At 45.4% G+C, this 24,739-nt stretch overlaps 1 protein-coding gene across 8 annotated transcripts in view; it reads right to left on the reverse strand.

Moving 5' to 3' along the window:
- NCAPH (non-SMC condensin I complex subunit H) overlaps positions 1-24,739 on the reverse strand; it is a 39,662-nt gene that overhangs the window by 3,284 nt on the left and 11,639 nt on the right. For 6 of the 8 annotated variants that reach the window (XM_089922746.1, XM_089922745.1, XM_022598954.3 and 3 more), the window contains exons 6-16: positions 24,329-24,453; positions 14,095-14,284; positions 12,922-13,013; positions 11,945-12,150; positions 8,252-8,400; positions 7,518-7,624; positions 6,826-6,948; positions 4,271-4,381; positions 2,679-2,852; positions 1,600-1,713; positions 282-370 (exon numbers count right to left, since the gene is read on the reverse strand). In XM_089922746.1, the coding sequence (XP_089778872.1) occupies positions 282-370; positions 1,600-1,713; positions 2,679-2,852; positions 4,271-4,381; positions 6,826-6,948; positions 7,518-7,624; positions 8,252-8,400; positions 11,945-12,150; positions 12,922-13,013; positions 14,095-14,284; positions 24,329-24,453 (1,480 nt within the window). The remainder of the gene's footprint in view (positions 1-281; positions 371-1,599; positions 1,714-2,678; positions 2,853-4,270; positions 4,382-6,825; positions 6,949-7,517; positions 7,625-8,251; positions 8,401-11,944; positions 12,151-12,921; positions 13,014-14,094; positions 14,285-24,328; positions 24,454-24,739) is intronic. The other 2 variants (XM_089922747.1, XM_089922748.1) reach the window with 1 other exon arrangement.

Below are 24,739 nucleotides of genomic sequence, written 5' to 3' on the forward strand. Positions count from 1 at the left end.
TGCCTTCTTAAAGGTGGGCTACATTAACTCATTTATCAATGCAGAGAAGAAACAGAAAAACTGTAGAAGTGTGAAAATGGCAGGTTGTGTGCAGAGGGGTCTGTCATACCAACAGCCTGGGCTGGCGCTCCCTCAGCTGGGGCTCGGAGGAGGAGGGGGCTCGGGGGAGGAGGGGGCTCGGGGGAAGAGGGGAAGGGGGGGAGTGGGGAGGGGAGGGGGAGGAGGAGTGGGGAGGGGGAAGGGAGTGGGGAGGGGGAGGGGAGGAGTCTGTTGGCAAGCACCTCTTCTGCAGGTCCTTTGTGAGCCCACTGAGCTTCTTGTCAGCCACCTGTACTGGGTCCCCTGCTTCTCCATTTTCTCTGTGGTTTGCCTGACAGGAGAAAGGACACTTAGAGATCAGACTAGGCCCAGTTCACTTTTGAGAGAGCAACATAAGCTTATAAAGCTGTATCTCTAAAAAGAAAAGCCTACATCAGAATGAAACCAAAACAATTTCTTCGGTACATTTTGAAGAAAAAGGATCCATAGAGGGACCCAGTACCTCAGCCCTAGACCCTAACACTGACATCGACAGGGGTGGGGGGTGGGCGGGCGGACAGGACTGGGTGATAATATAGATGAAACATTGATAATGGGCACTGAAGTGGTCATTGACTATACTATTTTCTCTCTACTTTTGAATATTGTCATTAGAAAGAGTTTGTTTAAATAAATCTATATTAACCAGAATCCCTGGAGGACAGGGTATTAGGAGTCATTTAAATTCAAAGGTTAAACAGAACCCTCTTCCTACTTTTTAAAAAGTACATTTCTCTTATATTTGCATCCCATCCCATTTTAATTGATAAAACCTTATGAATATGACTGAAGCTTTATCTGACATCCAAGACTACAGCTCAGGGTCCTTAATCAAATCATGCATTTTCACTTCTCAACCAGCAGGGGAAGGTATAATAGAATGTGTTAAGTTTGGAAAGCTCAGAACATTGTCTGAGCAGAAGTCTAGAAGAGGAGATGGAAGGATTCTAGTTAACCAGAAAGTTCCATTTAGTTGGAACAAGTTAATCAGGGTTTCACTTTGCTCTAAAGGAGAGACAATTTGACAGCATCATATATATACATATATATGTATACATAATATATGTAACTACTTTCCTACTTTCCCAAATCAGAATTATTAGATCAAAGAGCTTAAACATTTTAGGGTACCTGAGATGTTAGAAGCTGCTTTCCAAAAGGGTTATTTATCAACTTAATTTGCACCAGCAGCGAATAAGTACTCCAGTTCTTCCTCTAACTCCATAGTGAAAAATGTTGTTTAATTGCTAAAGCTGTTATTTTAAAGCAGCATAAAGATGCCATCATTTGTATTTTTTGATTACGAGCAAGACTGAGTAATGTCCCATACACTAGTTTACCATCTGTATCACCTTTTGTGTGACCTGCCTGTTCATACACTTGGTTCATTTCAGAGGTGTGATGTCTTTCTTATATTTCTGAGTGAATACTTTCCACGTTAGCGCTACTCATCTAGGAGCTCAGACACAAGCCGCACCCTCCTCCATGCTGGGCACCTACAGAATGAGTGGAACCCGTTACCTCTGCATCTGCCTGCTTGGGGATCTCCATCAGCAAACTCCACATGCTCTGCTTCAACTTCTTCATGTCCATCTTTTTGGCAGCCTTAGCATACTGAATTTCAATTTTATTTACCTGAAATAGGTATGTGACGAGTAAAAAATAAGCATAAGAAAGAAGCATTTACCACCAGCTCTTTGTAAAAAGAAAGTCTGGAGTTCAAATAATGAAAAAATCTAGTTTATACCACAAAGTTATAGAGCTTTCTTTGGACATACAGAGTCCTTCATTTCAATCTAATTTATTTTTGATCAAGTACAGTCTTCGTTAAGGATATCCTGGAATTCCAGTGTAAGAGATAAGTGAATCAAATGTATATGAAAGCACCAAGCCTGTCACTTGGTAGGGAATAGATGCCTGATGTATGATAATTTAATATGAGTTGAATCTGGCCAAGATTTTCCAGAGCCAAATAGCTAGCATTACCCAACCAGCATAGAAACCCATTTTCTCTGCCTGCACCCTTCATTCATATAGTTTGCTTGTGTGACTGGCTCACCCCTAGTCATATGGCTTATCACAATCTTTGGAGAGATGGCTAGTTCCACACAAACACAATTAGCATAATTAGTCCAGTGGCGCAGTGGTTAAGAATCCGCCTGCCAATGCAGGGGATACGCATTTGATCCCTGGTCCGGCAAGATCCCACATGCCACGGAGCAACTAAGCTCGTGCACCATAACTACTGAGCCTGCACTCTAGAGCCCGCGAGCCACAACTACTGAAGCCTGCGCCTAGAGCCCGTGCTCCACAACAAGAGAAGCCACTGCAATGAGAAGCCCACGCGCTGCAGCTAAGAGTAGCCCCTGCTCATCGCAACTAGTGAAAGCCTGCACGCAGCAATGAAGACCCAATGCAGCCATAAATAAATAAATACATAAATAAATGAATGAATGAATGAATCAGCCACTTAGAGAGCAATGGGTTAAAATCGAGAAGGAAAAAAATCAAGCTCAGACCAATGTGACTCTCATGAAAGATACAAATTAAACAGATCTCAGGCAAACAATATCAGATATAATTCTTGGCTTCCTCTTTACCTTCTGGGGCTCAGCTACCAGATTTGACTCCCCATAAGTGGTGATATCTAATCCTTGGACTTCAGGCGCGTCATCGTTGTCCTGTGTTGTCGTAGGTGGATGGCCAGAATGGTCAAAGGTCCCAACTGGTCCCACAAATAAGTCATCTGACTCTTCATAGTCACTGTCAGCAGCCTGAGCAAGGAAACAGCTCTTCAAGTTCGGCAGAGCTGTTTGAGGGGCTTAGAAATATCCTTGAAACAGATTCCGTACACAGCAAGAGCAGAGCACCCGAGAGTTCGTGACATTGAGTCAAACCTAGAATGGACTTCTAGGTCCTCTAGTCATCTTCCTGTTGCACATACACCCTACTAGAGAGGCATCTGTTAACTAAGCCCTCTGGAGTGAGAGCTAAAAGGAATTCAGTAATCACAACAGCCAGTGTCCCTCTGCTTCTAATGGATTTAGGATTTCATTTTACAGAAAGCACTCCTGAAATACCAGAGACGTGACCTGTCGGCTGGCCACAAGCAGGGGTCCTGCTGGGAGCCAGTGAGAAAGTCATTCTTGGACTGAGCCCAGCAGGAACAGACCAGGTCTCTGGGGTGGGGCCCAGGAACTGGGTAACAGGCTCTCTGGGTGACTCTTAGGCCTACTGAGCTTGAGGAACACCGGGCGAGAGGCCAGTCTGGATTTTTACTAAAATGTAACAACCGGGCTGTCCTGGTGGCGCAGTGGTTGAGAGTCCACCTGCCGATGCAGGGGACACGGGTTCGTGCCCCGGTCCGGGAAGATCCCACATGCCGTGGAGTGGCTGGGTCTGTGAGCCATGGCCACTGAGCCTGCGCGTCCGGAGCCTGTGCTCCACGACGGAAGAGGCCACAGCAGTGAGAGGCCCGCGTACCGCAAAAAAAAAAAAATTAAAATGTAACAACCTAATTGTCTTCCAAGCAAGAAAATAAGGTGAATAAGCTATTCTTCCAATTCTTTCCCTTCTCCTCACTTGCAGGGACACAGATGGAACCTAATATTTCCCCCCTTTCTGTTATATTTCCATCTGCTATCTCATTCATAGAGTCATAGAAGGGATTTTGAGATTATTTAGTCTAACTAAGATCTAAAGATGGGGAGTAGTTTGTACAAGTTCACAATGTGAGAACCAAAATCAGAGCTACAAACCTGGTCCCCTGAGATCCACCCTCTACACTTTCTTTTTCCCCATTAGGACACACCGTCTTCACATGTCTATGTGTTATGTCTCCCCAGCCAAAAAATATTAGCTTGTAAGAGTAAGAAGAGTGTTTCTTTTCCTTTGAAATCCCAAAAGAGCCAAGATAAGTGCTTTGTACAGGCTCAAGATTCCATCCACATTTTGACGGTTTACTGGAGTATGTCCACTTTTCTCCTGTGTACAGAGTTTAGAGTAAGGTAGGCCAAGGTTCTGGCTGTTGCCTCAGCTCTGCTCAGTTCTCTGATGCCTGGGGCAGGGCAAGCATCCACAAACCCCCACCTGATTCAGAATTTCCTATAGTCATCTGCCATACAGGAAAGGGCAAGAAGGGAAGCAGGCCCTACTGCTTAGAAGGGAGGACAGAGCTCTTGCCCCCGTTTACCTGTGATCCAGGGCAGAAGTTGGAGGTGTCATTAGGGTTGTTGTAATCATAGTCGTCAATTTCTTCACAATGCTCGGTCCCTGCCCTCTGGCCTTGGGCCATCTTAAGTAACTAGAATGAAGGAAAAAACAACTGCAGAAAGCAATTTCTAGAAAAGCAGCTAGTAAACTAGGTTGGGGAGATAACCTTAGTTCCTACGATCATGTCCCAGAACATTAGGGTTTTAAGGGCCCTGAGAGGTCATCTAATCCAGCCAACTTCCAACTAACCACACAACTCCACTCTAGAGCAAGCCCAGTGCAGCAAGGCTCCGAGCCACCTTCCATCCCAAATACACCAGAGCAGCCGGTTTGCAATTAGGTCTGCACACAACTTTATTTGAAAGTGTTCCTTCACTAAAAACAAAGCCACCTACAACTATCTGAAAAGAAGTCCACTTGTTGCTGCTTGAAGAATTCTGACAGAAAACTCAATCACTACTTTAATTCACAGGCAGCTGGTCCCATTCCTGGGCCATCACTGTTCCCCACATAGCTACAGGGAGAAACCCCAGCTCTGCTCCCTGCCACCACATCTGCGGCTCTTGTTCTGCCTGTGAGGGCCTTACAGAGCAAGTCTGCTTCCTCTTTTGGAAGTGCCTGTCGACCAGAGCCCTTCAGATTTGCAGGCCCTTAGGCCACTGATCCTCATCTGGGGTGTGTGTCTTTGGGGTGAAGGAAATGGAATTAAAGGTGTGTACAGTTTACAGAAGCACATTGAATATTTTAATATAAATATATACTCCAAAAGTACCCCCCCCAAACCCCTCAGTGGTTTTGTATTACAAATCCAAAAATAAACAATAGATATTTATTAAGAAATGCCCACTTTCTTCCACTTTCCTTCATATGACACAATTTCTAGATCCCTTTCCATTTAGAATAATACTCTCCTCTGGAAACACTCTAAATTGTCCATAGTCTACAAGAAATGTTTCAGGAAGGGTACGTGACCCCCCTCATGTATTGGCTGGTTGCCACTAGAATCACCCTTTAAGATATTAAACTGGATGGGTGGTTGACCTGTACAGTCTCTAGCCAGACTGAGTGTTTAACAGTCCAGTGTTTACTTTCCAGTGTTTAATAGCCACTGTCCTAGAAGGACACCTCCTGGAAGGACGAGGTGAGGAATCTCGGGATCCTGCTGCCTGGCTGCCCTACTACACATGCAGGGAAATTTGTCCCTGTGGATAAATCAGAAGCAGGAGTTCTTTCCTCTGTAAGAAACAATTATGGAAAAAAAAACACAGAAAACTCCTGGAGTGCAAGGATCAAATGACTTTGTTCTACAACCTTCACATCTGAATATGCAAATTACCACCTAAGCCACATTCTTCAATGTTCATAGTAAGGGCCTGAGGAAGGAGGAGGTGGCTTGTGGCCATGGAAAGCAGCTGGAGCTGGGCCGGGCTTGGTGGAAGTGTCCTACCTCTCCCTTCAGCTGCCCAGCAGCCTGGCTCCGCCCCTCCGCCCCAGGGCTCTATTCGGATTACAGCAAGCAGCTGCTGGCATCTAACCGATACTGAACCATGACCACAGTTACTACTACTGCTGCAGCTCTGTGTCTCTCTGCATTTTTTTTCTTTTTTAAAATTGAGGTATAATTGACATGTAACAGTAAATTAGTTCTTTCTGCATTTTTAAGAGTATTTTTGCTAAGTGAACAGTATTGATTATAAAGAAAATTATGAGTGTTGGATTATAAAAACAATGTGAGATATCAGTGAATTCAGGGAACTGTATACATATCATTAAGCCTTGTGGAGAAACAGGCAAAATAAGGAAGAGGAAACTGTAGACTGTTTGTATACTTGACACCACAAGATTAAAACAACCAGGAATGCAAATGAGTAGAGGGTCCAGATAAAACAGAACTTAGCATGACCCACTGCTTGGTTACCCTGGCAACGGGAACACCCTCTTGCTGCTTAGCATCCCCAGAGAGGCCACAGGCAAATGAAGTGAATAGCGACTGGGATGCACCCTGGCTAGTCTAGAGAGCTCACCTGAACAGTCATAGAAGGAGAGCAGGCAGGCTGTGCAGTGCTAGGGAGCCCCCGAGGACTGGCACCTACGTCGCCCTGCGTGTCATAGTGGGCTCACGTCTACACCTTGATCATGGGGAGGCAATGTGGGCTGGGGAAAGCACCTGGCTAGTAAATCCACAACTATCATGAGAAGGTGAAAGAATCAAGAAATAACTAACAGCTTGTAAAAACCTTGACAAAAGGTTGTTTATCCCCCTTGCATTTTGGCAAGTAGGCCAGAGTGTCCAGAAGTCCAACCAGGTGAGGTATTTCCAAGTCTTGAGTGTGCATCTGTCCTGTGAGTTTTTCCCTCCGGCTCTGCCTTACCCATGCGATCTCCCGGTAACTCCCCTGGGCTAACATGAATTCCTCCTCACGTGTTCTCCTTCTCCTGAAGGGCGCTGACAATCACACTACCCGCCACTTGATACCTCTGATGCTAAGAACAGGTTCAACAACATGACCTCAAGGAACCTAAGAATAGCCTTACCCTGGTGCCTGGTTTGAGATGCAGCTGGACAAGATTTTCAGTCTCATAGTGGAAATCTGTAGGAAGAGTTGTGGCTCTCCAATTCTGGTTCTCCAAAGTGGACTTGGTCAGAACAGTAGCAGCCTATTAATTAAAAAAAAAAAAAAGGTAGTTTTTTGACATCTTTAAAAAAAATGGTATATATACACACTTTTTTTTTTTTTTTTTTGGAAGGAGCTTGGGAAGGGTTTGAGCAGCACTAATCTTCGTACTTCTGTGTAAAGGAGTGATTCTGTTAGACCTTATTCATATTGATTCTCTCTGCCACCGAGTTTGGGACTATTTCTTAATTCCTTCAGGGATTGAGGGAGAATGAAGCCATCCATTTACTCTAAGAGTTAAATTTATAATGAATTTTTTTTTTTTTTACGGTACACGGGGCTCTCACTGCCACGGTCTCCCCCGTCGTGGAGCACAGGCTCCGGATGCGCAGGCCCAGCGGCCACGGCCCGCGGGCCCAGCCGCTCCGCGGCATGCGGGATCCTCCCAGACCGGGGCACGAACCCACGTCCCCTGCATCGGCAGGCGGACTCCCAACCACTGCACCACCAGGGAAGCCCTATAATGAATTTTTAAAAACCACATCTAAAAGGGAAAGAGGAGTGCAAAGAGTAATTTAAGAAAGCACAAATGATAATAAATCCAGCACAAACCTTTGTTTTTCGAAAATATACATCAAAGTCAATATCATCGTCAAAGTCGATTTCAAAGTCCTTCTTTGTGGTCTTCTTTCTGTTCTCTGAGTGCGAGGTAGTATCTTCTGCAGAAACGAACACAGATGTCAACACTGCTCACTTCTGTGGCCTATTTACTCATCTTGCAAGATCACTTGACAGCCTTACCAACCACAAGACAGCATTTGTGTCTGAGCATCATATCAGCACTAGGAAAGGCAAATCATACACCTAATATTTATCCCTATAATTTGTGTTTTTGACAAGAAAACAATACTAAAAAGATATGCTAATTAATCACTTCTTTTCAAAGAGAGAATGCAAACATTTAACACTGGCACAGCACTGCAGAGGGCTGCGGAGTGCTGCCGGTGCAGTAACTCGCATGGCCCTCTGGAGCCTGGGGGTGCATTCCCACCTCTAGCCACTGTTTGAAGTCACATGGGTGCCGGGGGAGGACAAAGTCACAAGCCAGCTCTCCTGACTCTGGGGAGGGTCCACTCACTCTTCCCACTCACAGGCTTCAGTCTTAACTGACCCCTCATCCCAGGCCAGGCCAACTGGCTGTCCAACCAGGAGGCTGCATATCTGTGTATTTCTACAGCTTGTCAGGAGGTACAAGACAGTGACTGGCGTTTCCCTTCTTAGGCTGGACTGCTGACTGCTGGTCATCTGCACTATCTCTTCTTAGAGTTCCGTCTAGAAGTACATACGTTTGTGCCGGAGTCTAAAGCGCCAGTGATCCGGGCCAGCCCACATCGACATGGTTCGGGGGCTAAAGTAGGAATACTCTCCAGGTTTCATGGATAGAAGGGGACACAAGCTCCAAACGTCTCCATCCCCGAGGGGAGTCATTTCTTCTCTGCAACACATGTGAAATCATGTTTTAACACGTACAGTCATGCACGTGTTGATATATACAAGACAACTGTGTATTTACATGTAAAGCAGCATATGACGCAGCTGCAGACTCTACCTACTTTTCCACAAATGGGCAACATTTCTAAGAGTAAGTCCAACATAAATACTTCATCATTAATAAGCCATTAGTTTTTACTTCATCAGTGCTTTTGCTTCTCTTCATTTTATAATACGATCATATCTATGTAAGTACTTTAGATGTTTCAAAGTGTTTCATAAAATGAAGTTTACCCATTTGAGAGACAAGAAATTGAGTTTTTATATAAGACTGCACAGCTAGTAAAAGCCAGAACTGGGAGCTGGACACCATCCCCTGAATCCCAGCCTCAGGGTCTTTCCACACACAAGGCTTCCTGCCGCATGACATGGTAACCACGTTCCTTCTTCACCATGCTTCCATAAATGAGGGCTCCACTAACACTGCTGTAGTTCCCACTGAAAGTGAAAAACATGTTATTCTAATTTATGTTCCCCACATGATTGGGGGCCCCCCTTATAATCTATCTGTTAAACCATCTAGCTTTACTCTTTGCTGCGTGTGAAGTGCCTAACTGGCCCGTCCAGCATGGCAATTTTGGGTTGGTTTTTCGCCCTCTCTGCAAGGTACTAGAATGTGTGAGGTAGCTTTCACCTGAAGGCCCCTGCCAGGTCAGGAAGCCTATTAGTGCTGCTGTAATGCCCTCTAAGGGTAACGGCAGTGAGGAAACTTCACACAGCGAGGACCTTTTCACCTGTATTGAGCCGTATATAAAAATCTCCTTTACATCAAGCCTATGGAATAAGCTAAAAAAGCTTTAAAAGAAGGAATTTGCCTTTATCTATAGATTTTTTTTAAAAAAACCAGTAAACTGTATTTGTATATTTACTGTGTGATGAAAACTTAATTTTTAAAATTAAACTATACTAGGGACTTCCCTGGTGGCACAGTGGTTAAGACTCCTCGCTCCCAATGCAGGGGGCCCGGGTTTGATCCCTGGTCAGGGAACGAGATCCCGCATGCCCGAATTAAGAGCCCGCGTGCCACAACTACGACCCAGCGCAGCCACATTATTAATTTAAAAATTAAGTTAAAATATACTTAAAAATCCCCACTTCTAGCCTGTAACTGCCTAGCCTGTGTTGTTAAGTAATAACTACTGCATTGTACTGCATTTCCCCCAGAGGGAGAAGGAAGACAGCTTCAGGAGCATCCCCACTCAATTCTCAGATACTCTCCCGTTAAAGCAATGGCAATTGGGAGGGCAATTTATTGGGAACTTACGGGCAAAGCTCTAAAGAGCCTGGCTCCCATCTTCTGAGAGTCTGTGGGCCAGAACCAGACTGAGGCCCTTGGGGCTTGAACTCTAGCCTTTTAATAATTCTTTCAATACACAATGCTATGTGGCAGGCACCCTACTGGTCCCAACTCCCCCACTCACCAACTAACTTAATCCACAGCCCAGCCCTCCATCAGGCAGGCTTCTCTCTGCCCTCTGGAGGGAGTCTTTGTTTCTTCTACCCACCCCCACAACCACAAGTCCCCTCCTTCAATGTAACACCAGCTCAGTCACGCTGCACTACCACCCGCAGGTTAAAGGTCTCCTCAGCTAAGTGCTCCGGGGTGGATCCTTCCATCCACAGCTCATTACGTGCAGCCAGGATTGGCCAAGGGTGCTGGGCAACTCCCAGCTCCACCCCATTTCCTACCCTCTCTAAGCCTGTTTCCTCACCTGTAAAACGGGGATAACAGGACCTAATTATAGGGTTGTTGTAAGGATTAAGTGATTGTACTTTATATATTATATAAATTATGTGAAATAACTCAGGTAAGGCACCTGGCAGAGTGTCTGGCACGAAGTCAGGATAATAATGAGCTCAGTAAACATCAGATACTACTATTATCATCTAGTCCCAACCGTTCACTTTATGGGTGAGAAAACAAAGACCCCAAAGATCATGCCACTTGTCCCACATCTCACAGCCATCCACGGCAGGGTCAGGCTTCGTGCAGTGCAAACACTTGCTGAGCTCCCAGGAAGCTCCCTATCCTTATGCCACGGGTAAGGATTCCAAGATGGACAAAACCCTAGACTAGAACCTAAGTCCCCTGCCCCTAATGTGCTCGCTCAGTAGGATGGAGTCTAAGATTTTTTTCTGTCTGGAACTGGGGAGAGAAATGGAGACTTCTGTTCAAACTTTGTTCAAAATAACCATCTATGGTTATACGGTTACAACAAAATAACAAAATGGAAGTGACTAAAGTCCTTCACTACACCAGTTCCTCAGATGTCACCTCATTGTTTAGCAAAAGTGATAGCTCTTCTCTGACATTTGAAAATGGTATTAAAAGAGCTCATCCCTCCAACCTGCCTACCATTTCCCACTTCTTAGAAGATAGGACGGGAAAAGGGACAAAATCACAGGTCTGGTAATAGTAAAAATCAGGAGAGGAGGGTTCTAAAAGGGCCTAGGGGGGTAACTTTTCCTTGAGGTCCAAACTTTCAGCCCCTTGACTTCTACTCAGATCTGAAGAGGCATTATCAATCTAATCATTCCCCCCATAGGCAGACAAAGTGAGCTCAAGAAAGCAATCTCATCCTGGAGACACTCAAGCAACGCTCTTGAAGGGATCTTTGCCTCGGTGGGAAATTATACTGGACAACTTCTAAAGTTTCGCACATACTAAACCAGCTTGCCTGTCCCCACTCCCAGGTTTTCCAAGCTGCTGCTACAGGCACAGGGTTATCAGAGGATCTGTCTGTTCTAGTCTCGTGGAATCTGCTACACCCAGGCCCATTCAAGACCTTTAGAGGCCCTCGGCACTGCAGGATTGTGGGATCCTGCTTGCAGATCATATTCAAAATTAAAATAATACTAACCTATTAAGTACACATAATAAAGGCCAACAAAGTTCAGATTGCCTTATGGCGCTATTAGACTAATCAAGAATCTAAATGACTAGAGGCCAATCCTACCATCTCCCACACCCCATATGCTCATTTCTACATGCTTTTTTAGTTTTCCTTGCTTTGCTCATCCCCGGTCTACCTATCTAATGACCAACACTGCCCAGACCCATCTCTGCCCTTTAGGCAGGGGCCACTTTCTTCTGGTAATCAACACGTAAGCCTGTTTTCTGTCTATAACTGATATGGAGTGATTCAGCCAAAAGCCAGACCATGTGCAGGGTGTCAAAAGGGAGCACCCTCCATGCTACCAAAATGGAGGTGGTGAGGACAGCCACCAATGAAGTAGCTACTATAACCCAGCACTTTATGTATTTTAGTTCTATGCTTATGGACTCCTGCAATGTCAGGTTTATGACCAATAAGTGGCTGAGCTGACATTCAAAGGCAGATTGATTCCATGGTGAGTCAGAATGGCTCAGCCTGTGTGACAACAGAGCACAGAAGCCCAGCCAATCAGAGAGACGAAATTAGACTGTCCCAGCAGGAAATCTGGGAAAACTCCTACGGGAACATTTCCCGTGGCCCTGAGCGCCTTACTGGCAGCTCTGAACGTGGCAGGGCTCCTTCCAGCTCCCGAACTTGGTGTGATCCCCAGCTGCGGTGTAGTCCGGTTCATCATTGGCATCAAAGTCGTCCTCCAAGGCCCCAATAGGGAAGTCCCCGCAGTCGCTCTCCTCCACCTCGGCATTGATGTCAAACACCTGATCGGTCTTCTTAAACTTGTCCACCAGGGCCGACACCGACTGGAAGGGACAAAGAGAGCCCCCAGTTCTCTGCATTCCCGTCACCACCCCCCCCCCCGAAGCCAGTGTTCTCACGACAGCAAAGCGCTGAGGAAGTTTATATTGTGCGGCACAGGACGAAGCTGTATTGTCGTTAGGCACATTTTGTAAAACATGGAACAGGAATCTGCATCCTTTAACTACATGTTTAGAGAAGACAGTTTTCCATGGAAACCATTTATTTTGGAGGTTGTAGTAAGTAGGCTAAAGGGGGCCAGGCTAAAAATACACAGAGGAAGGCTTTACACATGATAATTTCTCAGGAAACTCTGTGCCAAGGGACTCAACCCTGAAGAGGAGGAAATTCCTCAAGCTTGACAGCAGCCTAAGAGACCAGAGGCCACTGGGACAACCATGTTTGAGAGTAAATCTGATAAAAACCGTGCACGCGGGAATGGGAGGACTGCCCTGCCCCGGGGAAGCAGACATGAGCTGGCCCAGCCTCTAACCCCGCTGGCTAGTGAGCCCCCTGGGGAAGCAGACATGAGCTGGCCCAGCCTCTAACCCCTCTGGCTAGTGAGCCTGCTGCAACACACACCACTCCCACCCCTGCCCCAGGGCTTCGTCCCTACGGAGGAGCCAAAGGAAATATTTTCTGTACTGCTGGCTAAATAAAAACGATGCCACAGTTTTGGTTCGCATAGGGCAGAACTAATCTTAGACCATCTCACTGAAACCACGAGCTGTTGGAGAAATGCCCAGAGCCCTCAGAAGTCCAGAAATTGACCACACCTCATTATGTGTTTCACTGTCCCATTTAGTGAACTGGAACCCCGCCAGGGAAGGGCAGATCTGACGGTCTTCCACACACTGCTGCAGGGGCGCTGGAAGGACAGGAAGATCACAAAGAGGGTTCAGAGCAGGATGGAGACACGCCTCACCCCCTCAAGATGACCAGAGCAGCACCATGGAGGGAGGGGCACGGCCACCTCCTGTTTCTCGGGAAGAGGCTGGCTGGCAGCCGATCTGTTTGCAGACCACTCTCCTAGCAGAGGGCGTGCACTCAGGCACATGCCCACACTAGAGGCAGGCTCCACACTGGCATCCCAGGAATGAGGAAAACCCTAGAGCAGAAACCCAAAGCACAGACTTTGACTCTGAAATCGACTCTGTGCCCTGTGCTAGAGTTGGGAAATCAAAAACCCATCCTTAAAGCATAGTAAGTGCACAGCCAATTGTGCAATGCCACTCATTCTAGTCCCAAATTAAACTAGGTATAGATTACCTACCTCAGCTGAGTGCATACACCTGGACAATTGTTAGTACAAAATAGTTATACTCAGCAAATTTTAGACAAGAATAAACAGGAGAATGGGCCCCGTAACATCTGCATAGCCCTGCAGAGGGGAGGAACAATTTCATGTACACATGAAAATCATTCCACGGGAGAACAGCGCCTGGCCCTCATACCACCCTGGGCCTGTCCTCAGAGGATCTCCCAGAGGGGGCTGTGGAAGGGGGGTAAAATCACTGCCAAGCCTGTATGAGGGACTGACAACAAGACAGATCTGTTCTCAGACCACCACGGAGGATTCTGAAAACAGTTCACAAAGCCCTCTTCTCCTCAGGATCCCCTGGGTTAGTAACAGGCCTCTGGCTCAACAAGTCTCATAAAGCCCCTCTCCCAAGTCCAAAACTCTGACACTCCAGGGTGACTGCTAGCAGGACACCTGGAGGACGTGGCACATACAGACCACGAGCACTGGCTACTACTGTTGAAGACTCCATGCTGCAGACAGGCTGAAAACTTAGTTTCTCCCAAAAAAATGCCCACTTTGTCATTCCAGAGGAACCTTCTGGGCAAATAAGCAACAGAAGGGCATGATGGGCTTACTACACCCATGGTTATGTAGAAACTTCTCTGATGACGGAACTGCTCTGCTAAAAGGCATCACGTGGACCTACCTTTTAAATCGGTCATTTCCACCCAACCTAAATCCGGCAAGTCAAGAGGTTCTCCAGTGGAGAGAGTCTGGACATCGGAGGGAAAGAGCAGCTCACTTCTATAGTCGTGGCAGTGGAGGGTGGAGAGAAACACCCCTGCTGTACTGCACTCATCAAACGAGGCTGCTGTCTTCTGGAACATGGGATCAATCTGAGCACAAAAACAGAGGGAACCCAGAATTATGGGATGTAGCCATAGGAAATAGAAAATCTCATTCACTGGACCCTGCTCATTCGCAGCTGCATATACTGGATTGAAATGTCTCTGCACATGATCAAAAAAGGGGGAGGGCCTTTCTAACTGATCAGGTAAAATCCCATCCCACTTCAAAAGGAGGGCTGTACATGGTCAGATGGATAAATGTACACAGTAAATGGTGACAAGCTTATACCATGTCAATCTGTTTGTTTACAAACAACCCAATCAAAAAATGGGCAGAAGACTTAAATAGACATTTCTCCAAAGAAGACATACAGATGGCCAACAAACACATGAAAAGATGCTCAACATCACTAATTATTAGAGAAATGCAAATCAAAACTACAATGAGGTATCACCTCACACCGGTCAGAATGGCAATCACCTAAAAATCCACAAACAATAAATGCTGGAGAGGGTGTGGAGAAAAGGGAACCCTCCTACACCGTTGGTGGGAATGTAAATTGATACAGCCACTATGGAGAACAGAATGGAGGTTCCTTAAAAAACTAAAAATAGAACTACCACTTGACCCAGCAATCCCACTCCTGGGCATAGACTCAGAGAAAACCATAATTCAAAAAGATACATACATCCCAATGTTCACTGCAGCACTAATTACAATAGCCAGGACATGGAAGCAACCTAAATGTCCATCAACAGAAGAATGGATAAAGAAAATGTGGTACATATATACAATGGAATATTACTGAGCCATAAAAAGGAAGGAAATTATGCAATCTGCAGAGATGTGGATCGACCTACAGATTGTCATACAGAGTGAAGTCAGGAAGAGAAAAATATTGTATACTATCACTTATATGTGGAATCTAGAAAAACGATATAGATGAACTTATTTGCAAAGCAGAAATAGAGACACAAACGTAGAGAACAGAAGTATGGATACCGGGGGGGAAGTGGGTGTAGGATGAATTGGGAGATTGGGATTGACATATATACACTATTGATACTATGTATAAAATAGATAACTAGGGCTTCCCTGGTGGCGCAGTGGTTGAGAGTCCGCCTGACGATGCATGGGACACGGGTTCGTGCCCCGGTCTGGGAAGATCCCACATGCCGCAGAGCGGCTGGGCCCGTGAGCCATGGCCACTGAGCCTGCGCGTCCGGAGCCTGTGCTCCGCAACGGGAGAGGCCACAACAGTGAGAAGCCCGCGTACCGCAAAAAAAAAAAAAAAGATAACTAATGAGAACATACTGTACAGCACAGGGAACTCTACTCAATGCTCTGTGGTGACCTAAATGGGGAAGAAATCCAAAAAAGAGGGGATATATGTATACCTATAGCTGATTCACTTTGCTGTACAGCAGAAACTAACACAACATTGTAAAGCAGCTATACTCCAATAAAAATTAATTTTAAAAAAATCTGGTAATTTACAATATACCTGGACAGTATCCTTCTGCTGGTCTCTTTCCACGGCCACCGTTTTTAAACATCTATCTCTAGTAGAATGCTACCACAACAAATTCCGCTGACTTAAAAAAGCCTGTGTGATGGATCTGTTCGCAGAATCCCATCACTCCTCTGAACAGAAATATTTTCAAAGATTTGGAAGAACACGAGTAAGAGATCCGGGCAAAGGACAGGCAGAGTCCGCAGGGTTAGATGTCCGGGTTGAACATGGTAGAGGTTGTCAGAAGACCCCCAAGGCTGGGGTCAAGGAGCAGGAGTGGCATAACCACGTGTCACCAAGCCCCAAAGGAGAACAGGGCAAGGCACATGCATGTGTGGCAAGAGGGCAGAAGCCACCTGGGACTACAGGAGGCCCGGTGACAGGAAAAAGGTCAGGTACCAGGTTCACAGGTCTTCCTCATGTCTCAGGATGTGGCTACCATGGAGAGAGGGGCCCTTAATTCTGAGGACAGGTGTTGCTCTCTGGCTCTTTTCCGGCCCCCTTAACCCTGAGCCCAACCTCACCAGAATTGAGTCTTCTCTCACCTCCCGATAAGCTAGTCCCAGAGCAGCACATACGGCACCTCCACGTTCTCCCTGTCTCCTTACCCCTCACCGGGTCAGTTACATGGCCTGGTGGGTTTTCCTCCCAGTGTGTCTCTACCACCTACCCCTTCTTCCCATCCTCACTGCCACCAATATAACCCTCGCCTGAGTTAACCCTTGTCTCTGGTCTCTCCTACTTCTTTTCCTAAAAATACCAGTGGTGCTATTCCCATTCCCTTCCTCAAATGCTCACCAGAGCAATGGTTTCCCACCTGGACCCCAACACCCCCAGAGGTCTCATGTAGTTAATGAAACTCAGCCTTTCAAAGAGTCAACACGGAAACTGTACACTGGCCCACATTAAAGCTGAAACGCTAAGATAACTTTCCTCACTTTTGCCTAGAATTAGATCATGTCAGTGTGAGAACAATGGTTCTTTCATGTAAATTAGATTTGACTTACATCTTTGAGTGATTTGTGAGAAAATGAATTATTGCCGACTGTACAGTCTGGATAAATGAACTCTTTGAAACAAGGATCCCAGCAAGGAAGAGAAACAGTAAGAGAAGGCCTTGGTAGACAGCAGACTACATGACAAAGTCTAGGGTTGTTTCAGCCTCATGAGAAAATCCACAGCTCTAGCCCAACGTGCACACTGTCCAGCTTCCTAAGGAACCAGAACTTTTCCTGCTTCGTGGCCTTTGCTTACGCCTCTGCCTAGAATCACCTTCTTGTCACCACCTGACAAACATCTACCCTCCCTTCACAGCCCAGTTCAAATCTCACCTCTTCCGGAAACTCTGACCTCCACCCACTCTGGTCTCCTGAGTATGTGCCTTGACCTTCCTTACATTGTGTCTATTTGTGCCCTCCTGGTCTGAAGGACTGGAGCATAATCAGGCTGGAATCCCTGTGACAGCAAGAATTCTGCACACAGCAGAGAGCTGTGTCCGAGACAGATCAGCTCATATACAAACAAGGGTTCTCAGCTGGTCCAGACACACCCACAGAACACTTGCTGTCTAATCTCCCACCATTGCCAAGAGAATGCAGGTTCAATGAATAGCTGAAACTTCAGATTCTAAGTTTGTGCCCACCACCCCCCCTTCTTTTTTAGCTTCCAAACTTTCACTTATTCTACGTTTACCACAGATTACAGAGCAAAAAAAGCTTCCCAGGATCGAGGTTCTCGGTGTTTCTTCAAGATTCTGTTGTCTTCACTTGCATAAATAGACCAAAGCCTGACAGCCGCAGGCTTGAAGGGAGCAGCTTGCTGCTCTTTCGTCCTCTCTTTAGAACAATGGGAGAGGCCAGTGCAAGCCTCCTCAGGCTCCCTAGAATTGGGTCTACCTGGGAAGACACAAGATGGTAGGAAAAGAGAATTTCCAACCATGCTGCTGAATTGAACATTTCAGTGTAGAACCAAAAGCACAAGCAAGAATGATGGTGAAGGAAATATTCAGATTACCTGGGAAGGTGAAAAAACAAGGAGAATTGGGGAAGGGAAGGTTAGGTGGGAGAGGATTTTATGGCTCCCCTTCAGATGTGTACAACATATTACCATGGATAAAGGCACTTTGACAAATACTGACCCACTAACACAAAACTCAGGGATATCTGTTTTTGGTTTGACAAAGTGAGATTCGGAGACTTTTCCCAGGCCACACAACTAAGACAGTAAAACCAGGATCTGAACTTTACATGGTCTGCCTCCAATGCTGACCCATAGATAGAAAAAAAGAATTCAGCTCCCTCCCCTAAAAAGCCTGGCCCCCTCACCTCTACCCTGGCTCTTGGGCCTCAGCCTCGGGGCCCTGCCCCAGCCATCGCCATCCGCACACAGTCCTCACCCTAGCACGGGCTGGAGAACCGTCCTGCCCGGACCCCATCAGCCAGAGTGAACGCAGCCAGGCCCCTCACTCCCGGCCACCACACGCTCAGCCTCACCACTACCATCCGCCTGAGACGATATCCTCTCAAGGGGGTGGGAACTGGTTTCTGGGGGAAGGTGAGAAATATCTTAGAAATCACAATAATTTGTGCCTCTCCAACCTTGACCTTACCTTGCAAACTTGTATTCCTTTGGAATTAATTTCAAGGAAGAGGGATAGGAACAAAACATCTAAAAAGGCTCAGTGGTGTGTGTGTGGGGGGGTGTCATGACGAAAGCCTGGGAAGCACTGCTCTAAGGAAACACGGTATTGCCCGAGGACACCGTCTCCCCAGCACAGCTGCTTCCTCTCCCGCAGCCCTCACACTGCTGGCCTAGACGTCAGATAGGTGATTTCCTTGCACCTCATTGCAGCTTCCAGACTATTCTCCTTCCCAATTCCTATAACCCTCACCTTTGAATGTAACATCAGACTCTACCACCCTGTTGCAATCACCTTCTAGTCCCCAGGTCACAACCCTACCCCCTTCCTAGAAGATTTTAATATTAGCTCTGACTCACTCCTGTTCTCCAACTTTACTGCTGTTGTGGTTTCCGGTAATTTCACTATCCATGTAGACCCATCCAATATTCTGGCCTCTCAGTTCCTTGATATCCTCTCCTTCAGTGGTCTTGTGCTTCATCCTAAGAACCCCAAGACTCATGGGATCCTAGCATGACCCCCTGCCTCCTCTGCCTTTTGCTCCCTGGCCTGTTTTCTGAATTGAATCATTAACCAGGACTGCAACCTCTCTGTATGCTCAATTCCAACTGCCCCTCTCTGACAACCACCTCTTGTCTTTCCAGACTACACCTTCTTGTCTCCAATGCCAAGATGCCTTTGGTCCCATCAGGCCCTACAGTCTACTGGTCACATGGCTGTCCTTCACACACCTCTTTTCCCAGCTAAAATTCCACAAGCAATGATCACAACCACCCCCTTGCCTACACTCTCAGCTCCAGCGCCCCTTTCAGCTGTGTCACATTCACTCAGCTAAACACAATCCTTTGTTAAATCTAACTTTCTGCCTACTCCATGCTTGCACCCACACAGCCAGTCATGGCTGGAGAAAGACACAAAGTCATGGAACTTCCCTGGTGGTCCAGTGGTTAAGAATCCACCTTCCAATACAGGAGACGCAGGTTCCATCCCTGGTTGGGGAACTAAGATCCCACATGCTGCGGGGCAACTAAGCCTGCGTGCCACAACTACTGAGCCCATGTGTTTTGAAGCCTGTGCGCCACAACTAGAGAGAAGCCCACGCATCACAACGAAGAGCCTGCGCACCTCAACGAAAGACCCGCATGCTGCAATGAAGATCCCATGTACCACAACAAAGACCCGACAGAGCCAAAAAAAAAAAGACACAGTCATGCTGACTGACCTCACTATAAATCCATCCTCCAGTGCCCTCAGGGAAACCCTAAGTGTTGTCTAGCCATCAAACTACATTTCCCTAGTCCCTCCACTCTCCCATCTTCCTAGATGACTCCCTACTACCTTATCCTCTCTTCAAACCTCCAACACTTTCCTCCTCTATACTGTCAGTTGAAGATCTGGCTTATTTCACTGATGGGGGTGGGAGTGGGGGGTGGAAGGGGAAGCACAACCAGAAGAGAATATCCAGGATGCACCCATGTGCACACACTCAAGCCCCACCTCTCATCAGCCACTGTGCTCCTCAGACAAGCCCCATCCAAGCCATCCAATCCTTGCCCTTCTCACCTGCTCAAACACCACCCTAGAATTTCTCCTCCCTTTTCTGTGCCATCAATAATTCCTACTCCACTAGACTGTTGCCATCAACAAGTAAACATGCTGATAATTCTCCCATTTAAAAAAACAAACAACAACAAAAAGGCATTTTTCACAGAACTAGAACAAATAATTATAAAATTTGTATGGAAACACAAAAGACCCCAAATAGCCAAAACAATCCTGAGAAAGAAGAACAGAGCTGGAGGATTCACACTCTCGGACTTCAGACTATACTACAAAGCTACAGTAATCTAAACAGTATGGTATTGGCACAAAAAACAGACACATAGATCAGTGGAACAAGATAGAAAGCCCAGAAGTAAACCCACACACTTATGGTCAATTAATCTATGAAAAAGGAGGCAAGAATAAACAATAGAGAAAAAAATGATCTCTTCAATAAGTTGTGGTAAGAAAACTGGACAGCTACATACAAAAGAATGAAGTTAGAACACTTTCTAACACCATACACAAAAATAAACACAAAATGGATTAAAGACCTAAATGTAAGACTGGAAACCATGAAACTCCTAGAAGTATACACAGCCAGAACACTTTTTGACATAAATTGTAGCAGTTATTTTTTTGGATCTGTCTCCTAAGGCAAAGGAAACAAAAGCAAAAATAAACAAATGAGACCTAATTAAACTCAAGCGCTTTTGCACAGCAAAGGGAACCACTGACAAAATGAAAAGACAACCTACTTGACTGGGAGGAAATAATTGCAAATGATATGACCGATAAGGGGTTAATATCCAAAATATATAAACAGCTCATACAACTCAATATCAAAAACAACAAACAACCCAATCAAAAAATGGGCAGAAGATGTAAACAGACATTTTTCCAAAGAAGACACACAGATAGCAAACAGACACACAGAAAGATGTTCAACACTGCTAATCATCAGAGAAATGCAAATCAAAACTAAAATGAGAGGCCTTCCCTGGTGGCGCAGTGGTTGAGAGTCCACCTGCCGATGCAGGGGACACGGGTTCGTGCCCTGGTCTGGGAAGATCCCACATGCCGCGGAGCGGCTGGGCCCGTGAGCCATGGCCGCTAAGCCTGCACGTCCGGAGCCTGTGCTCCGCAACGGGAGAGGCCACAAGAGTGAGAGGCCCGCGTACCACAAAAAAAAAAAAAAAAAAAAGACGATAAACAGGGTCTTCCCTGGTGGCGCAGTGGTTAAGAATCTGCCTGCCAATGCAGGGGACACGGGTTCAAGCCCTGGTCCAGGAATATCCCACATGCCGCAGAGCAACTAAGTCCGTGGGCCACAACTACTGAAGCCCGCATGCCTAGGGCCCATGCTCCGCAACAAGAGAAGCCACTGCAATGAGAGGCCCGTGCACTGCACTGAAGAGTAGCCCCCACTCACTGCAACTAGAGAAAGCCTGTGTGCAGCAAGAAAGACCCAATGCAGCCAAAAATAAAATAAATTAATTTAAAAAAAAAAAGACCACAAATAACAAATGCTGATAAGGATGTGGAGAAAAGGAAACCCTTGTATATAGTTGGTGAGAATGTAAATTAGTGTAGCCACTACGGAGGGTTTCAAAAAAAACTAAAAACAAAACTACCATTTGATCCAGCAATTCCACTCCTGGGTATATATCTGAAGAAAACGAAAACACTGATTTGAAAGATACATGCATCCCAATGTTCATAGAGACATTATTTACAAGAGCCAAGATATGGAAGCAAACAGATGTTGCTACAATTTAAAAAAAAATTTTGCTATTAAAAACAATTTCAGTGAACATTCTTGTACCTGTTTGCATTCTTCTGGGAGTATATTTGTAAGAAAATATACACACGCACACACAATGGAATACTACTTAGCCATAAAAAAAAAATGATGTTTCGCTGTTTGCAACAGCATGGCTGGACCTCGACATGGCTGGAGGTTATTATGCTTAGTGAAATAAGCCAGACAGAGAAAGACAAATACTGTATGTTATCACTTATATGTGAAATCTAAAAAATAAAACAAAGGAATGTATATAACAAAATAGAAACAGACTTAAAGATATAGAGAACAAACTAGTGTTTACCAGTGGGGAGAGGGAAAGGGAAGGGGCAAGATAGGGGTAGGGGATTAAGAGGTACAAATTACTATGTAAAAAATAAATAAGCTACAAGAATATATTGTACAGCACAGGGAATAGAGCCAATATTTTATAACTTTAAATGAAGTATAATCTATAAAAACTTTGAATCACTGTGTTGTACACCTGAAACTAATATAACATTGTAAATAAACTACACCTCAAAAATAATTTTTAAAAATTAAAAAAGAATATACTGTGCAAATATTCCCATGTCAATAAATACTACATCATTCTTTAAAAAAACAAAAACAAACAAACACAAAAACTCAGGACCTTACTTTCCCTTGCCATTCCATTACTCTGCCCCAATTTATAGCAAAACTCTTCTAAAAAACTGCCTCCCTTCCCATTTATTTTCCCCTGCCCAATTCATTTTGAAAAATTTCAAACCTACAAGAATGTTGAAATAGTAAAATGAATCTCTGTGTAACTTTTACCTAGATTTCCCAACAGGTAACATTTTTCATATTTGCTTTCTCCCTGTACCCTTTCTCCCTGTACATTTTTCATATTTGCTTTCTCCCTGTACTCCCATATTTGTAAACCAAATATGAAAAATGTTACCTGTTGGGAAAAGGTAACATGTAACAGGTAACAGGTAACATGGCTCTATTCCCTGTGCTGTACAATATATTCTTGTAGCTTATTTATTTTATACATAGTAACTTCCAACCTTCTTGGAAGTAGATATTGCAAGACTTTGCCTCTCTGGCAGTTATTAAGCTATTGCCACTCAGCTCCAAACCTACCTTCTATACTTTGCTCTGTGATGCTGGACTGGAGACCACACTTCAGCTGTGCCAGCAGCTCCCTATTGGGCTCCACCAAAAGGGGGCACTAGAGGGAGATGGCAGGGCTGGAGGAAGGAGAAGGGACAGACTTCCTTCTGCAGGATTCCTGTTCCTGGGAGTGTCACCCAGCAGTGATTCACCAACCCAGCAGCAGCAGGTCCTACCTGGGCAGTAGCTGAATTTAACTTGTACTTTTTCCTTATACTCACAGAACCAACCTCGCTGGGTGTCAATAAGAGACACCAGCACCAGTGGGCATTCCCTCCTCAGACATCTGGGTCCTGGGCCCCCAAGCCCCTCCTCCAAACTCGGGGACACCAGCATCAGCCAAGCAGCACCCCTTCCTTGGAGGTCTGAGCTGCAGCTCCCCAGGGCCCCTTCGCCAAGCTCACCATGGCCTCAGGCTGCCACATTTGACACGGTTGACCACTCTATCCTCCCTAAAACACTCATTTCAATACCACACTCTCCTGGTCTTCCCCCACCTACTGGACGTTGCTTATTCAGCTCTCTGAACTGTGAAGACAGGGGTATCCGGGCCCAGTCCTTTTTCCACATACACTTATTCCCTTGGTGATCAATTCCAGTCTCATGACTTTAATTACTAAGGTAAGAGAAAGAAAGAGGAAGAAATAATCTAGTCCATCGTTGGTGGGATGCAGGTAAGAGAAAGAAATAATCTAGTTCATCGTTGGTGGGAGAGTAAGTTGGTATAACCTTTTTGTGAGGGCAATGGAAATTTCATGTCTCAGAATTTTCTTACAAATATACTCCCAGAAGAATGCAAACAGGTACAAGAATGTTCACTGAAATTGTTTTTAATAGCAAAAATTTTTTTTAATTGTAGCAACATCTGTTTGCTTTAAATTAACTGCTAATTTATAAAGAGGCCTCTGGTACCATTCCTTTAAGAAGATTCCTCAGGATTTGCTAAATCATGTAAGGTTGTTTAGAGCATGGACTCTGGAGCCAGACCACTTAGTTTCAAATCCCAGTTTACTTACTAATTACGTCATCTTGGACAAGTTACTCCACAGCCCTGAACCTCAATTACCTCTTCATAAAATGTAGCAAGGATGTTGTAAGGACAGAATGGGTTAACACAGGACACGGGCCTTGGGCAGCACGGTGTGCCTGGTAGACACACGATAAATGTTAGCTGTCATCACCACTGCTGCATGTACTACAGAAGAAAATTAATATTTTAATCAATTGGTTTTCTCAGTAATTTGCCATCTCGTTCTACTCAATCATTCTGAAATACTGAGGGAAAAGCAGGGACCTAACCCCGTCAGTCTTCACTGTAAAGCTAAAGGATGACAATGCAGAGACACCAGCTGAATATTTTACTCCCTGGAGGCCTGAACAAGCACATAGCAGCAAGTTTCTGCCACTGAGCCTCTGAATTAGTCAGAGACTACACTGGGCACACAGTTTCTCACCTCACACTTTCGATCTGCTTCGGAGACGTTGAGGTTGTTTATATTCGGCTCGATGGTTTTGTACAAGTGCTTCTTCCTTGGCTTTGGAGCCTTCTTGGTTGTTCCTGTTTCGGTTGCACTTCCATCTACAAGGAGTAAGACCGTGCACTGCAGGGGCTGCTTTGGAGCACGTAACTGAACTTATCAATTCAAGTTCTTCAAAACTCTAGAGAGTGATCGTAATTAAAACACATGCCATCCGCTCAAAGCAGCAGGCACGTCTAATCCGCAGCTTAGGGAGAAACCAAACTACTAGATTAAGTATTTGGTTTCTGATACAAGTCAATTTCCAAAGACTCCCCAAATCAGAAGCTCCCTAGTTGGTGATGTTTACTCAATCTTGTCTAAATAAAATCTGAAAGCTTTTATAAG

Source organism: Delphinapterus leucas, chromosome 13 (assembly GCF_059928025.1).
Source record: "Delphinapterus leucas isolate spDelLeu-1000000601 "Yukka" chromosome 13, BTC_Dleu_Yukka2, whole genome shotgun sequence".
Taxonomy (NCBI): Eukaryota; Metazoa; Chordata; class Mammalia; order Artiodactyla; family Monodontidae; genus Delphinapterus; species Delphinapterus leucas.